General features: G+C 36.6%; 1 protein-coding gene across 3 annotated transcripts; it reads right to left on the reverse strand.

Moving 5' to 3' along the window:
* Positions 1-3,838: 3,838 nt before the first annotated feature.
* On the reverse strand, positions 3,839-13,736 carry arl13b (ADP-ribosylation factor-like 13b). 3 transcript variants are annotated; one of them, XM_028471458.1, is made up of 10 exons: positions 13,302-13,736; positions 12,285-12,355; positions 11,179-11,428; positions 10,204-10,309; positions 9,851-10,053; positions 8,806-8,920; positions 8,567-8,708; positions 7,309-7,425; positions 6,047-6,115; positions 3,839-5,517 (listed from the first exon to the last, which is right to left on the reverse strand). In XM_028471458.1, the coding sequence occupies exons 1-10, from the start codon at positions 13,358-13,360 to the stop codon at positions 5,441-5,443; spliced, it is 1,209 nt and encodes a 402-aa protein (XP_028327259.1). In that variant the 5' UTR covers positions 13,361-13,736; the 3' UTR covers positions 3,839-5,440. The 3 variants fall into 3 exon arrangements, with proteins under 3 accessions (XP_028327259.1, XP_028327252.1, XP_028327269.1); XM_028471451.1 differs by having other exon boundaries at positions 7,309-7,431; positions 13,302-13,735; XM_028471468.1 differs by lacking the exon at positions 6,047-6,115 and having other exon boundaries at positions 7,309-7,431; positions 13,302-13,735.
* Between the last annotated feature and the right edge of the window lie 513 nt (positions 13,737-14,249).

Raw genomic sequence — 14,249 nt, forward strand, 5'->3', positions numbered from 1 at the left:
TGTCATTTTAATATGAAAACGAGCAGATTAACCCCACTCCCTTCTGTCCCCAAGGATTCCCTATAAAATCTCATAACGGATAGATGTGAAGCCGCTAAATGTGGAAAAAATACACAGAAATTGAAGGGACTACAGTTATTTCTACTTTTATCTGCTTATTAAACATTTATTCTGATATTTTGTACTTTCCAGTTTTTATTGTTTGAATGCTTTTAAAGCTAGTTTTTGTCTTTTTTACACCATATTTTTATTAATGGAGGTTTATCGTGTTTAGCACTGCCACTACTTTCTGTCATGGCATGATTTGTGTTCTCTGAACCATTTGTCCCAAACTTTTTTGACTCAAGCACCCACCCCCTTTGTCTGACGACAACATTTTGCTTAGAAAACTATTTAAAAACACTTATAGAGCTAAATGATGGAATAAACTAGTGATAACACACATTTTAAAGAATCTCATTTTGTAAATAAGTGGAAAGAAATGGTAATTGGTGCAGTGGTTCCCAACCTTTTTTGGATATAGACCCCATTTTAAGAATTTCTGGCGACCACAGACATTTTTTTTTCCAGAAATAGTTAAAATAAATAAATTAATAAATACTATTTCATCATGTTTGAGCTCAGATATATTTTTTTTTTACTGCATTTTAGTTGAACTAGATTTATATTTCACAAGGTGAAAGTATATAAATACAGTTGTTTAAGATTGTGTGTTTTAATTTTTTTAAGAATAATAATTACAAAAATCTATCTAAATTTTTCAGAAATTTCAGGCGACCCCGCATGGAATTCCCGAACCCAAAGTTGAAGAACTCTGATTTAGGGGGTCCTGAATAGATTTAAAGGTGCAGTCCGCAACTCTCAGATCCCTCTCTCCCCCTCCCTCCCAGCTGCTCTCTTGCCCTGCCTCCAAACTTTCCAAAGTCCCTACCTCAGAGGAGCTAACAAGCTAACATTAGCCTGACTGCAACATCACAGTAATATGACATGCTCTGTTAAAAGCATATTACTGCAGTGGTTCTCTCTCTATGTGCACACACCTCAGCAGCAGCAGCAACAACACAGTGTCACTTACAGCAGCCCACACAGAGGCTGATGCGCACACATGAACAACACATGCACTACAGAGTTCTATTGTAATAATTACAAATCAAACATCATGTAAATCAAGCAGCAGTAATTACCTTTCAAGCAGAAAAGTCATTAATTTTCCATCTTCTACTCCTCCAGACCATACACTGTAAAAAAGACGGCGCTCTAGCTCCGGGAAAGGGGCGGGGACTGTGCACACGACGCACTCTATTTAAAGTCAATGCTGATCTAAGGTGATTTTCTAGTTGCTTTACGTGTTAATAAACAGCATCTCTGCTCTCTCTGGAGATTTGTTCACAGATAAATCTACTTTCCGCTTTGCCTTCTTTTAGTCAGGAAGTGTCTCCAGCTCTAATTAAGAGGCCCCCAACCACTGTGTCCTTAGTGCTGACTTTGCTAAACAATCATCCTGTACACATTTGGCAACTCTTTTGTCACTTCATTTTTGTTTTTTAATTATCTCACAGATCAATCCCTAATGTCAAATTCAAGCGTTTCTCAGTCAGCCTCACCCAATTATCATCTACAACGCAGAAAATCAGCGATTATAACCATTCCATGTTAGCTTCATTACAAGCAACAGAAAAAAAGAAAAAATAAGAAGAAACTTACTTTCGACTGAAAGAAACTTCCTCCATCCTCACTTCTGCAGGATTTGCTGAAAGGCGTTCTGGGCTGTGTTGGGGAATTCAGTAAATAAAACAAATGCAGACTTGCACATTTTTTTCCAGGGGCCAAAGAAAGTAAATTACAACACTTCATCACAAACTCTTTCCTGGATTGGAAGAAGTCTTAGATTGATGACATCAGAGAGAGGAAGCATAATGAGGGCAGGGATGGATGGTTGGAAGCATCTGCTGTGGGGGGGGGCATTGGTTCCTCTGCTGTCCTCGGTCTGCAGGAAGACGTCACAACATCCCTCACTTAAATGTACCGTATACATACTGAAGGCAGGGACAACAGTAATGAGAAAGCATATTATTACAATGTTCCATTTGCTAGATGCATGCACTGTAGCTGCTACTCAGACATGTTTGACAGCGTCGAAATGAGTCAAAACAGGCGAAAAGCATTACTTTCTAAAGCAGCGAGGGCCACAAAACCATGATTGTCTAAACCAAGAGCCACACTATCAACATTCATGTCTCAAATGTAATAATTGTCGTCATTTTGCATTTTTTGGAGTTGTTTTGTAAATATTCAGGGACCAGGCAGCCGAAGCAGCTGCGTGAACCTATTATTACCCTGCATTTTCCGTGGAAATCATATTTCCCATACACGAATAATCACCAAATTTTGCAGTCCCATGCCACATTCCATCTGCTGTACAACAAATCAACCATGTGCAACTTACACCAAAATGTAGCCCTGATACTGAAGAAACCTTTGTACATTTAAACCTATTGCAAATTTGGAAGTCTATCACTCATTTTTTTTAAACTTATTTAAATTGTTTTGCCTAACCTTGCCTGGCCCTGACCATTGCTGTGCAGCAGCTATAATTTTATAGTCATTTCACATTTTTTGAGTTATTTTGTATTCTGATTTTCTGCCATTTTGTGTATTTTTGTGTTTAGATTGTGTTCTTTGCGTCCTTTTTGTAGTCTTTCTCTGTAATATTTGCTGTTTTATATATTTTTCACTTTTGTTTTTACATTTTCTTAACGCTCTTGTGTATTATTTTGTGCGTTCACACACAAAATCAGACCGAGGGCCACCAGTTAATGCTCATGTCTGTTATAAAGTAAAATATGAACTGCTACAGCTCACCCTGTGGAACGAAAAAAAATATCATAGTAATCCCGGCAGCCACGTTTCTCTCTTTTAGCTGCAATAAGTTTGTGACAGATTTACCTTTCCCAGGTGCTTAAAGATTTTAAAGTAATACTAAAAAAATGAGGCCAGCCAACTCACTTAATAACTAATTCAACAAGGCAGTTATACATCGCACAGCTCCCCTACTCACATACCAAAGCAAAATTATTAAAATCTCCACAAAGCAGATTTGCAGCTGATTAAACACGTACATAATCAGCCCTGGCAAGGTTTGAACCTTTGACTTGGAAAAGCTTCACAAATGTTTTTCATGGAGCAAATGGACTGGGTTTAGTTGTTTTTTCTACACCTAGAAATAAAAAAATAAAAACACAAAACAAAAGCATGTTTGAGACAAAACTTTGTGATTCAGTATCACTTTCAACCATTTTCATTTAAAGCTCGATTGAAACACGTGTAGGACACTGATAAAACAAAGCTAAATAAACATCAGAGGTGCATTTTAGCTGGCATTAAATAAAAAGAAACACTTCACGCCAACATAATCTGCATCTCTGATCTCCCTACAGCTGCTCGTAATGCAGAACAAACATCAACAAAATGTCAGACGTCAATTACGGACCATGAAAACATTTTTGCCCGCTTATAAAATTCACACAGCGTAGAAAATATAGATTTATATGTAAGTGCATCGTCTTGTTTTTACAAAGATGAGGTTTTTGAGGGATATTTCAGGCTTGTTGGTCTGTTCCAGACGTCGGTGTAGTGTTCAAACGTCCATGTTTATGTTGTTTTTTTTTTTTAATCACACCTTCAGCATTTGGATGGAGGTGCAGAAGAAGAAAAACAACAACAACAACAACACTGCTGCTGCCTGGAGAGAAATATAATTTACGTAAACAGAGTAAAAAGCTGAATACATTAAAAAAGAACCTTCCTAATCACATCGAGTCAAATATAATACATTTCAAACAGTTCATAGAAACAGATTGTTTAATAGAGACAAAAAAGTCATTTTTTTGTTAGCTAAAACATATTTACAGTATTTCAGTTGACAATAAAGACAATCATCATAGGAAATGACCAAAGTATCCTTGCTCCGCACATGACCTTGTAAATCTATGGAAAGCCGTTTGAGAATACATATATCAGTAATATCGACTGTAATTAAGCGCTACTCGTACTCTAATTTGGTTTAATAGTGTGTTAATACACTTTGTAAAAAGTGGCACTAGCTAAAACGTGTCACTAGTAACACAAGTACGCATTATATGCTAATATGTGAGGGCGGGAAATACATATTCAGGCTTCCCATTGGCTTTCAAAAATATTACATCCAATCAGGGAGGTGGATTAGGTTATAATTCCTCTTCTTAAGTCATTTATATTAGATCTAATAGTGAATGTTTAGGCTTTATTAGTGCTACGAATAGATTAAACACAGTCTACCAATGCTATCATTTTGATTGTTCTAGTAAACAAACGTTGGGTTTTACTGGTAAAGGTTGTTTTGTTTTTAGACCTAACTAGTACAGGGTTCATACAGCTTTTGTCAAATTAAATTCCAGACTTTTTAATGCAGACGTGCAACTGGCGGCCCCCAAAGTAAACACACACAAAAAGACAAAAAAAAAAAACAGACTGAAATAATCAAAATCACTAAAAACACACAAAGATGATTAGAAAAAATAGACCATTAAGAAAAGAATGTTACCATTTAATTTGAAATGTGAGACTAATTACAGTCATAAAATCATACTTGTGTGTTAAAATCTAAGACTTTCAAAACATTGGTTTGAGACATTTTAATGGCAATTAAAGCCTTATTTTTAGATTCATGAATTTAATGCCTTTCAAGACTTTTTAAGGATCCACGGGAACCCTGTAGTAAAGAAAAATCAACTACTAGTAGACAATTTTGTGTTACTACTACTAGTTTTTACTAGTTGTATATTTTAAGTGTACTTGTACACTCAAAATCTACTACTAGTAGAAGTAGGAGGAATTATAGCCAAATCCAGCTCCCTGATTGGTTATAATATTTTTTAAAGCCAATGGTAAGGCTTACTAGTGCGACTTTTTACATACTAGTAAGGTGTACTCAGGCACTAGTAAACCAAACTAGTGGAGATTTACTCCAAATGTGAGCACGAGTAGAGCCTAACTATGGTTGATATCATGGTTTTCCATAAAAAACAAAGTGCTCACCTGTGAGAAAGCCACAGTGATCGTTGTATTCAGCAACAAATTTCAAGATGCAACAATTAACGAGGTCTTTTTTTTTTGTTTTCAATGGCATTGTGTGTACAAATGCAATGTTCAGTAACAGATATCAGGTTGTCTTTACAGTCTTTAACACTGGTATGAATTTAAAAACCTACTGTTCCAGCTGGAAAGAGTTCATTCAGCATCTTGTGCTTCCTTTAAGTGGCGACAGTTTCAGTTTCACAGCTTCAGATTTGTGTTTGATCTGCTCTCCAATACGCCCGGCATGATTTAAGGTCATCTACATGCAGCTTGCTTGAGTTAATGATCAAATGAGAAAGCCCTGATTGGACGACAGTCAGATGGTTTAAACGATGACGTCATGAGTGTCCCCATTAGGCCGTGGCCTATTCGCAACAGGCGGGAGTGGCTTCTTGTAAAAATCTGTAGAAACAAAGAAAACGTTTGCGTCTGTTCAAAAACTGCATCCGAGAAAACAGCGTCTACGTCTCGAAAGTGCTATAAAAGATGAGTGAGAGATGCTGTTCGGTGAGTTAACCAAGCACTGAATGATGGCGCCAACACAGAGAATCCCCTGCCTGGTGAGATGCAGCAGGGGAAGAAAAAAAAAGGAAAAAGATGTGTTTCCGTGACACTAATTAGTAGTCGGCTCACGCCCTGAAGGAGAAAGAGTTCAATGTTTCCTCTGCAGGAACAAACACGAGCCTCTGCTGAGGAGATCTCATGTAGTTCTATTATTCCCAAGCGTTTTTGATTTACGACACCAAGCAAAGAATTAATGCAAAGGCACACTGAGCATGCACAGAAAAGGGGAAAGGTGTAGATCCAGTGAGTGGATACAGGTTGTTCATCCACATTCAAGTATGAAGAGTTAGCGAGAGAGCGACGGGCTGGAGGATGAAGGACACTACACAGGGACGTCAACAGATGAGTGGATTCGACAGAGTGTTACCAGAATGTCTCGAGTCCCCGAGAGGTTCTAGTTTAGGCAGCCTTGAGGCTTTGGGAGTGGCCCATCCCACTGTGTTACAGAGAAAGAAAGAAATACAGCATATCGTGAGGTCCGTATTTGGAAATATGGACAAAAATGTTCGAAATCGCATACTAACGTACTACGAATTATGGAGGACCAAACCTGCCAAAATTACACTTAAATGAATAAATCAATGTGGGACAAAAAGGAAAATTAACTACAAATAAAGAAATATAAGTGGGACAAAAATTTAAAATATAAATACATGAACTTAAATAAATAAATACAGAAAAAATGTAAAAATAAAAATATATTGTCCAATTTTTGGGCAATATTTTCCAACACTTTTCCTATATTCCTACACTTAGGAATGCCCCTTCATTTACATTTATTTTGTTGCAACCAAAACTACCAACATTTTAATTAAATTAATAAATAAATAAACCTGGAAAAAAAAAAAGACTAAAATTAAACACAAATAAATAAATATGAGTGGGGGAAAAACACAAAAGTCAAAATATAAATACTAATTTTTCCTACACTTAGGACACATTTACGTTTATTTTGTTGTGATACAAACCTGCCAAAATTCTAAATAAATAAATAAAAGTTGAAAAAGTACAAAAATAAAATTCAATAAAAATAAATCATATTTGTATTTTATTTTTTATTTGCATTTTTATTCATCATTCTATAAAACAATTTTGCATAATTTTTTTGTTTTTACACTTATAATTATTTATTTGCATTTCATTTTCAATTTAGTTTTTTTGTTATTTTTCACATTTATTTAGTTTAATTTTGGCAGGTTTGGTCCTCCATACAACATAAGTAAGTATGTAGTGCGTTCACATTAGATAGTATAAAAAGATTGAGTAAGCGAGAAATACCCAGATGTATAGTTGTATACTATATGGCGACATTTTCTAAGTAAGCACGGCGGGCACACTAGTCTGACTCAACCGCCCCATGATGCATTGCGAGTGGAATGTAAAATCGTCCTGGGACCGACTTCATGTTAAAAATCAAACATCCCTTTATCAGGTTTTTGTCGTTTTTAGGTTTGAAATGCATCTTGGGAAACTTGGAAGTATACTTCAGTGGGAACGCTCATCATTCTAGTTTATAGTAGACACTATACACTCATTCATACATAGGAAAAAATCAGGTAAAATACATTTAGTGTTGTTTTTCAAAATAAAAGCCAGCCACTTAACGCAGACGATGTTGCGCACACTCACCTGGAGGAGGGGGAGGGGTGGGGCTCTCCGAGGGTCTGTCCTCTGTCCTCAAAGGATCCACCCTGTGCTTCCTTTTAAGGTGCAGCTTGCTCACTTTCTTTTTGCTTTGCTCTCCTACTGTAGCTGAGCAGGAAAGGAGAGACAGACGTCATCAAAAAGGTGATATTTACTGCTTTACTACATGTGCATTCAAATAATGTTCATTGGATCGGCATGGAAATCTGCGACCAGGTCATATACAGTATAAAGTTTAAGAAAGGCTTTCTAACTTTATTTTCATAAAACATACTGGCTACTTTTATAGATGTATGTGGTTACTTTTTGAAGAACTTAACAGAATCAGAATCTGTTGTAGAAGCAAAAGTTACACTTTATTGAAAAATTTAATTTAATAAACGTACCACTTGTTTTTGATATTAGTGCATAAATTACAGTTCGTTACCATTTACTTGTTCTCACAAGTTGAAAAAAAAAATAAAATAAATTGTATTTCATTCCATTTTCTACTTGTAATTTGTAAAAGTGAAATTCATAATTATTGATATCATGATGTATATCGCATTGTTTAGTATCAGGATATATTGTATCGTGACATGAAAATCGTATCGTCAGATTAATGGCAGTAAAAACATAAAAAAAAATGTATAAATAAACTTTTGACTATGTTTACCTCGCTATTTGCTTCATGGAGGATTAGTCTATAAATATTGCTTCATTCAACTTGGACATTATTAATAAATAATGTAATCACAAACAAAAAATTATAATAATAAAATAAATAAATAAATAATCACAAACAGAAATATGAGTTATTGTAAAATTGGCCAGTATATAGTACAATATTTTATGTCAGGTAATGTTATAGATTAAATAACAGGAGTTGAGAAGTTGCTTGTTTAGAATGGGTAGTGAGCTAATTCTGCAGCTCATGTACAGGTAAATCTATTTTACTTTGTTGAAGGTAAACTAGATAATTGTTCAACATATTGTCATTTATTCTCATGCATTTATCACAGTAAAAGAGAGAAAAACTTAAAAAGATGAATGGCAATGCACACTTCTAGGATATAAGTACACATTTGAGTTTGATACATAATATCAGCATGATTTACTGGGCAGGATCTCACCAAAGTGTTCAAATCTCTTTCATCTCTTCAAGTGAACCTTTGATGTTTCCCCAAAGATGTTGTGTCTACGTTTGCCAACACTTAAACCGCGTTATTTGAAGTTTCTACACTTTTAACTCTTCAGCCCTCACCTGAGCTGTTGTTTTCAGGAGTTTGTCTCGCGTCTTCTTCCTCATTGTTCTCCTCCTCCTCCTTGGTGCCTGCCTTCAGGCTGCTAGTGTGGTCCTCCTGCTGCTGCTGCTGCCTCCTCCTCTCCTTTTCTTTATCGTCGTTCTGTCGACAACATCAAAGTCATCAGCAGCTGTTTGTGAAGTCTTTAAAAGTGCCATCATTTAAAAATAAAATAAATAAAAAACACTATGATTCACACCACAGAGATGACGTTTCCTATTGGTTGGAACGGGCTCTGGATGTTTTCCTCCTCCGGCTCATCTTTGTGGACCAGTCGGCCACCTCGTTCCGCCTCCTCTCGCTCCTCTCGTTCTCTGCAAACGTGCAAGATGTAAACTTTTCAAAAGTCGAGGTCAGAGTTAATTAAACAATTGCTTTTTTGGTACATCGAGCACAGAGTTTCTGCTTGTATTCTTTTTTCAATCTGCTAAATTTTTCTACAAACACACAAAGGTCTGCCTTCCTGGATCTAAATCATCTGACATTGCACTTTAATTCTTCTTCTCCTCTAGAAATCCTACTTTTGCCCTAAATTCCAGTCCCAAAAAAATCTAAATTTGGTCTCAAAAGCTTCTAATGCGATTATTTGGGCTCAATGGAAAAAATGGCATTTGTAAATGTCACTTTTTCATTTATGGAGCCAATTAATCTAAAAAAATGAATGACCAACATCTATATGTTGTCTAGATTAAATTTTTATTATTTTTTTTTTTTTTTTTAATTATATATTTTTGTCTTAAATTACTGAATTTTTTAGAGTGACACTAAAACCCGGAAACATTTCAGAGTTTTATTGGGCTTTATTTACCGGCGGATATTCCTACAGCATATTTACAAGTTTATAAATATTAATAATAATAATTAAAAATATAATAATAATAATAAAAATACTCCTGGTTTCCAAGTGTTTCCAAGCAGTAGGAACTAATCCCTGGAAAACAATAACCAGGAATAAATATTTGCTCCCTGGTAAACATAGTAGCTTTAACAACTGGTACAATTATGAACTCGGTGATATTACAGCCTGTGAATGCAGAACGGGGACGCATTTACTCCGTCTCCATTCTCCAAAACATTTGCGGGTGTTCGTATCACCCAATTTTTGTTTAATCTGCCTTTACACGCTAACAGCTGCTGTCTTGTTTAGCCTAAAATTGCCTGGCCCCAACCATTGCTGCGCAGAAGCAATAAAACATTTTTTTGCACTAAAGAGTTGTTGGTTTTTCTTCTCTTATTTCGGTTACCTCTCCTCTCGTATCCGCCGCACTCTCTCTGCCCTCTCCTTCTTGTCCTGCTCTTCCAGGGCCCGCTGCTCAGCCGTGTCCTTCTGCACCCGCTCCGTGATGGCCTCATAGTCTTTGGCAATGTTGTAAAGGAGCCAGCTCAGGCCCTTCTTGATGGACTTGTCCACCTTTTTTCCGTAGCCTAAAACTGCGGAGCATGGCTCCTGGGATGGAACAGAGGATTTGGCTATCGTGTGTTTTTATTATGACAAAAGGTTAATAACCGCTAACAAAAGAAAAGACAGTGTTTTTCTTTGCTAATGCTGAAGACCCTTAATGTCATTGCGGTCCACAGCAGGTGCACAAACACTTACGATCTGACACAAACACTTGTTCTCATTAACAAGCCTCTCCAGCGAAAGGTTCTCAATGATGTCTGCTTCAGCCAGCGCTCCCTCTTGATCTTGTTTATTGGCAAGCCTGAGAGCAGAGATGGTAAAAAATAAATAAATAAATAATGGAAAATGAGTGATGGAAAAAGCATTGATGGAATAAACATGAACTTTCATTGTTAGACCCTGTCCTATAGTCAGTCAGTCTAGGGTAAACACACAAAAATTCACTGGGTGGAAATGTGACTTAAAGCACTGATTTAAAAATGACAATAATAGGTCAACATATGTGACATTAGGTTGGAAAAAGGGGTGGAAAAGGTTTAAAAGTGCCAAAAATATGTTGAAAGTGGAAAACATTTGCAGAAAAGGCATTTCAATTTGATTGAGAAGTGTCAGAAATGGGCAGAAAGCTGAAAAATATGGCAAGAAAAAGTGATGAACATATGGCCAGTTTGGTGTAGTTGCAGAAAAAGGGTAAAAATAAGCAAAAATGGGCTAAAATGTATTAAATGCATCTGTGCCCACACCAAAAATATGAATATCAATATTTTGATGGATAAGGAAGTCTAATAAGGTAACAAAGAAATGAAAAACAAATTAGATGACAGATAATCTTTTTTAGTGTATTTTACAGCTGATTTACGACATGGATCAAAACCAACCCGTTATAAGCTATGCTAAGCTATATGCTAATACAAGAGAAAGGTTACGTTTTATGGGGATATTTATTTCAGGCTCAGTAATTGTGACTGATTGTAGTTGAACTTTAGTAATTGAGAATGTAATTGTAATTGACTTTCAGGAGGAAAATAATAATTGGAATTGGAAAAAATGTTGGTCACCGTAATCATAATTGAGTTGCAATTGAACATGAATGACTGAAGATGTAATTGTAACTTAAAATTGTAATTGTTGCCACTTCTGCTTTGAATTGACACTTGCGACCTCACTCACACCAGCACAGGTTTTCCAGCGATACGTGGGTGCTGCAGGACCGCCGCCATCGTCTCCCGCGTTTCCTGAATGCGCTGCACATCGCTGGAGTCCACCACGAACACCACCCCGTGCGACTCCGAGTAGTAGTTTTTCCAGATGCCTCGGATCCTCTTCCCCCCGCCCAGGTCAAAGATGGTGACCTCAAACTTGCCTTGCTTCAAGTCAACTTTGGAAAATCCAACAGTGGGAGCAACATCTTGGGGGTTCTCTAGAGCCACAATTAAACAAATATATAAAGATTTACTTAAATTTATCATAAAAAAGCTGAATTTCATACTTGTTTATTCAGAACAATATTTTATGAAGTGTATTTCAACCTTGGGGTCGCCTGAAGTGTCTAATAATTGATTTAAAAAAATAATACTGATTAAAAACATTTTTAAATAATTATTCTTTTTCAAATTAAAACCATATACACCTGTATCCTATACTCTAATATAAATTTAGTTCAAATGAAATGCAGTCTAGAGGAAAGAAAGAGAAAAGGGGAGAATAATAAATAATCCTGGCTACTCTGTATTTGTTACAAATCATAAAAACGATCAAAAACTAATTTTAAAAAGGAGAAAAAAAGTCTGTTTGTGATATGAAAATGGAAACCACTGTTTTATTTGTTTTGCACATGTGGGAAAACCTTCTGGTAAATTTCAACGGGAATTTAGGGAATATTAAAAAATACAAAATTTTCAGGAAAATCATTTATTAGAATTAACTGGATTTGGGAGTAATTTTAAATAGCTGATGCTGATATTTTAGATTATGCTACACCTATGTTCCCAACTACACTTAATGTCACTTTTAAGGGCCAACCTTCAATTTCACCTGTTAATTCCCAACTTTGAAAACCATAGTTTAAATGTTTTGTTTTTTTAATTGTATTATTGTGTTTTGATATCTTGGAGTAAAATTACCCTCAATTTCTGAGTAATTTTAATAAATAAATCTCATGAAAAGTTGATATTTTTTGGGAAAATTCCCGAAATTTGCGAGCTTAAAATTCTGGTGGAAATTTGCCAAAAATGTTTTACCAATTTGAAACCCTTGTTGTGTGTGTAATTCCTAACCTCCCTGGATTCCTCGTACTGTGGCAGTCTTTCCTGCGTTATCCAGACCCACCATCACCAGAGTCACCTTCCTGCAAACCAAGAAAAAAAACAAAACAAACAAAGTACGTGGGTATTTTCAATTATTTCAGGTCACAAATACAGTATAAGTAACAGTTACAGAAAGATCTCTCTATATGACAGGTCTTTGATTTAACACAGAGCTAGTTTCCGAACCCTTGCTGCATACTTGCGCTGAAAAGACATCAATCGCATCGTCCATCTAACGGCTCTTCGAAGCCAGCTAGCTTTCATTTGCACAAGCCCAGGATGTAAACCTCCAATAAGGCGGCCAGACCCATTCTTCTGCCTGGGCTACATGTTTGCTGACCCACAGCCCTCCATCCCGGCTGCTACTCGCCCAAACAGGACGACTGGTAAGGAAAGGACCCATCTGGAGTGGCCTGGCTGTGGGATTAGGTGAGGATTTCTGGCTAAATCCAAAGGATCAGAAGCCTCACAGGTGCCACGTGAGTTAAGGCTGCCAATAACATTTGACAGATTTTTATGAAGTCTCACACACGAGTTTTTAAACTAATTCTATTTTTTTATGAAATACATTGACAAAGTGGTTGATTAGATGTGACCCTGAGTATGTTTTTTCATCTCCATGTGTTGTTCCAGGGACAGAAAATCATCCTGTGTAGGGTTACATAATGATGCAGAAAACACAGAAAGCTAAAATATACAACTGAACGTCAAGTATTACAAACGTGCGACCTTTAAAATCAATAACAATGACCAAAAAAAAGTACAAGGCTACTTCAGATCTGACTAAAGCATTTTAACACTTTATATTTACATGTAAACAATCAGAAAGCGAGATAAAAATCTTAACATTAATCACAGACTAAAATGTATGTTAAACTAATGTCCGTATAAGTTGTGAGGAACTAAAAGGTGGAGGGTATATGATTGATAACCGTGCTGTGGGTGATTAAACACATTATATTAGCATCACATCGTGCTATGTCTTACCTTGCAGGCTCTCGCCAGCGCTTCAGCCAGTTGCAGCAGTTCGCCATCAGGCTGAACATCGCAGTCTGGGTCCGGGTTGTCCAGGAACGTCACACCGACTCAACCCCCACCTCTACATGACGACTTGACTCCAAATTATATCTGTAGCTTTGCTCGACCAAAAAGTTCCCGCAGCCTCCTGCTAGCTAATGCTAACGCAGCTAGCAATGACCGTTCTTTTTCTCTCTCTCTCTTGAAACTATAACAGACTCAGTCTTTTATCCTATTAGCTAAACTTGTACTCGCCGACAAACAATGGTAAAAAAATTCTACATTAAAGTCGAGTTAGGTGTAATTTTGACGTATACTGTGCTGTTTAGCTTAATTGCTGCCTGTTTTGTTTACGCCGTCCTCGCTGCTGCTGCTGCTGCTAGGCTGCGAACGTGATGACGTCATGTACGCCAGGACGAGAATCAGGTTAGAATTTGAGAAAGTGCGACCCCTGCTGGTTGAGCCTGAGGCTGCACCTGCTACAGAAACCACAACTTTTAGATACAAAAAAATGCTCTTTCGGCTTTGTTTCCCTTTAACCATGGGTGTACAAGTAATTTCAGTTCAGATGCCAAACACGGAATTGTTTGAGCGGTGAATTGTAAACGAAGAAAACGAATAATACCACCATTAATGTGTGCTACTTTACACTTCCAGGTGTAAACGATAGGTAGTCTACTGAATGTAGATACTGACATCACTTGATTTTGTGACTTTTTTATTTATTTATTAATTTTTATTACATAACTTCAGGGTTTTTTTTAGAAAAATTGTGAGATCTTTCAACTATTATTAGATTAACAGTGACTGCCATCATTTGATATAAGCATTAGGCTTGTAAACATTGTCGAGTTTCACTGAATGTGTGTATTTGGAGAGGGTGAGATATCTACAGCTGAATTAGTTTATAATTTCAAC

This window comes from Gouania willdenowi, chromosome 2, assembly GCF_900634775.1.
Source record: "Gouania willdenowi chromosome 2, fGouWil2.1, whole genome shotgun sequence".
In the NCBI taxonomy this organism is placed as follows: domain Eukaryota; kingdom Metazoa; phylum Chordata; class Actinopteri; order Blenniiformes; family Gobiesocidae; genus Gouania; species Gouania willdenowi.

What these genes read in the sequence shown, in the direction of transcription:
- arl13b (XM_028471451.1), bottom strand. Translation starts at nt 13,360, where the DNA reads ATGTTCAGCCTGATGGCGAACTGCTGCAACTGGCTGAAGCGCTGGCGA. An exon ending in CGCTGGCGAGAGCCTGCAAG is followed by an intron (nt 12,356 to 13,301) that starts GTAAGACATAGC and finishes CTTGGTTTGCAG; the next exon opens with GAAGGTGACTCTGGTGATGG. An exon ending in CACCCCTCCCCCTCCTCCAG is followed by an intron (nt 6,116 to 7,308) that starts GTGAGTGTGCGC and finishes TCTGTAACACAG; the next exon opens with TGGGATGGGCCACTCCCAAA.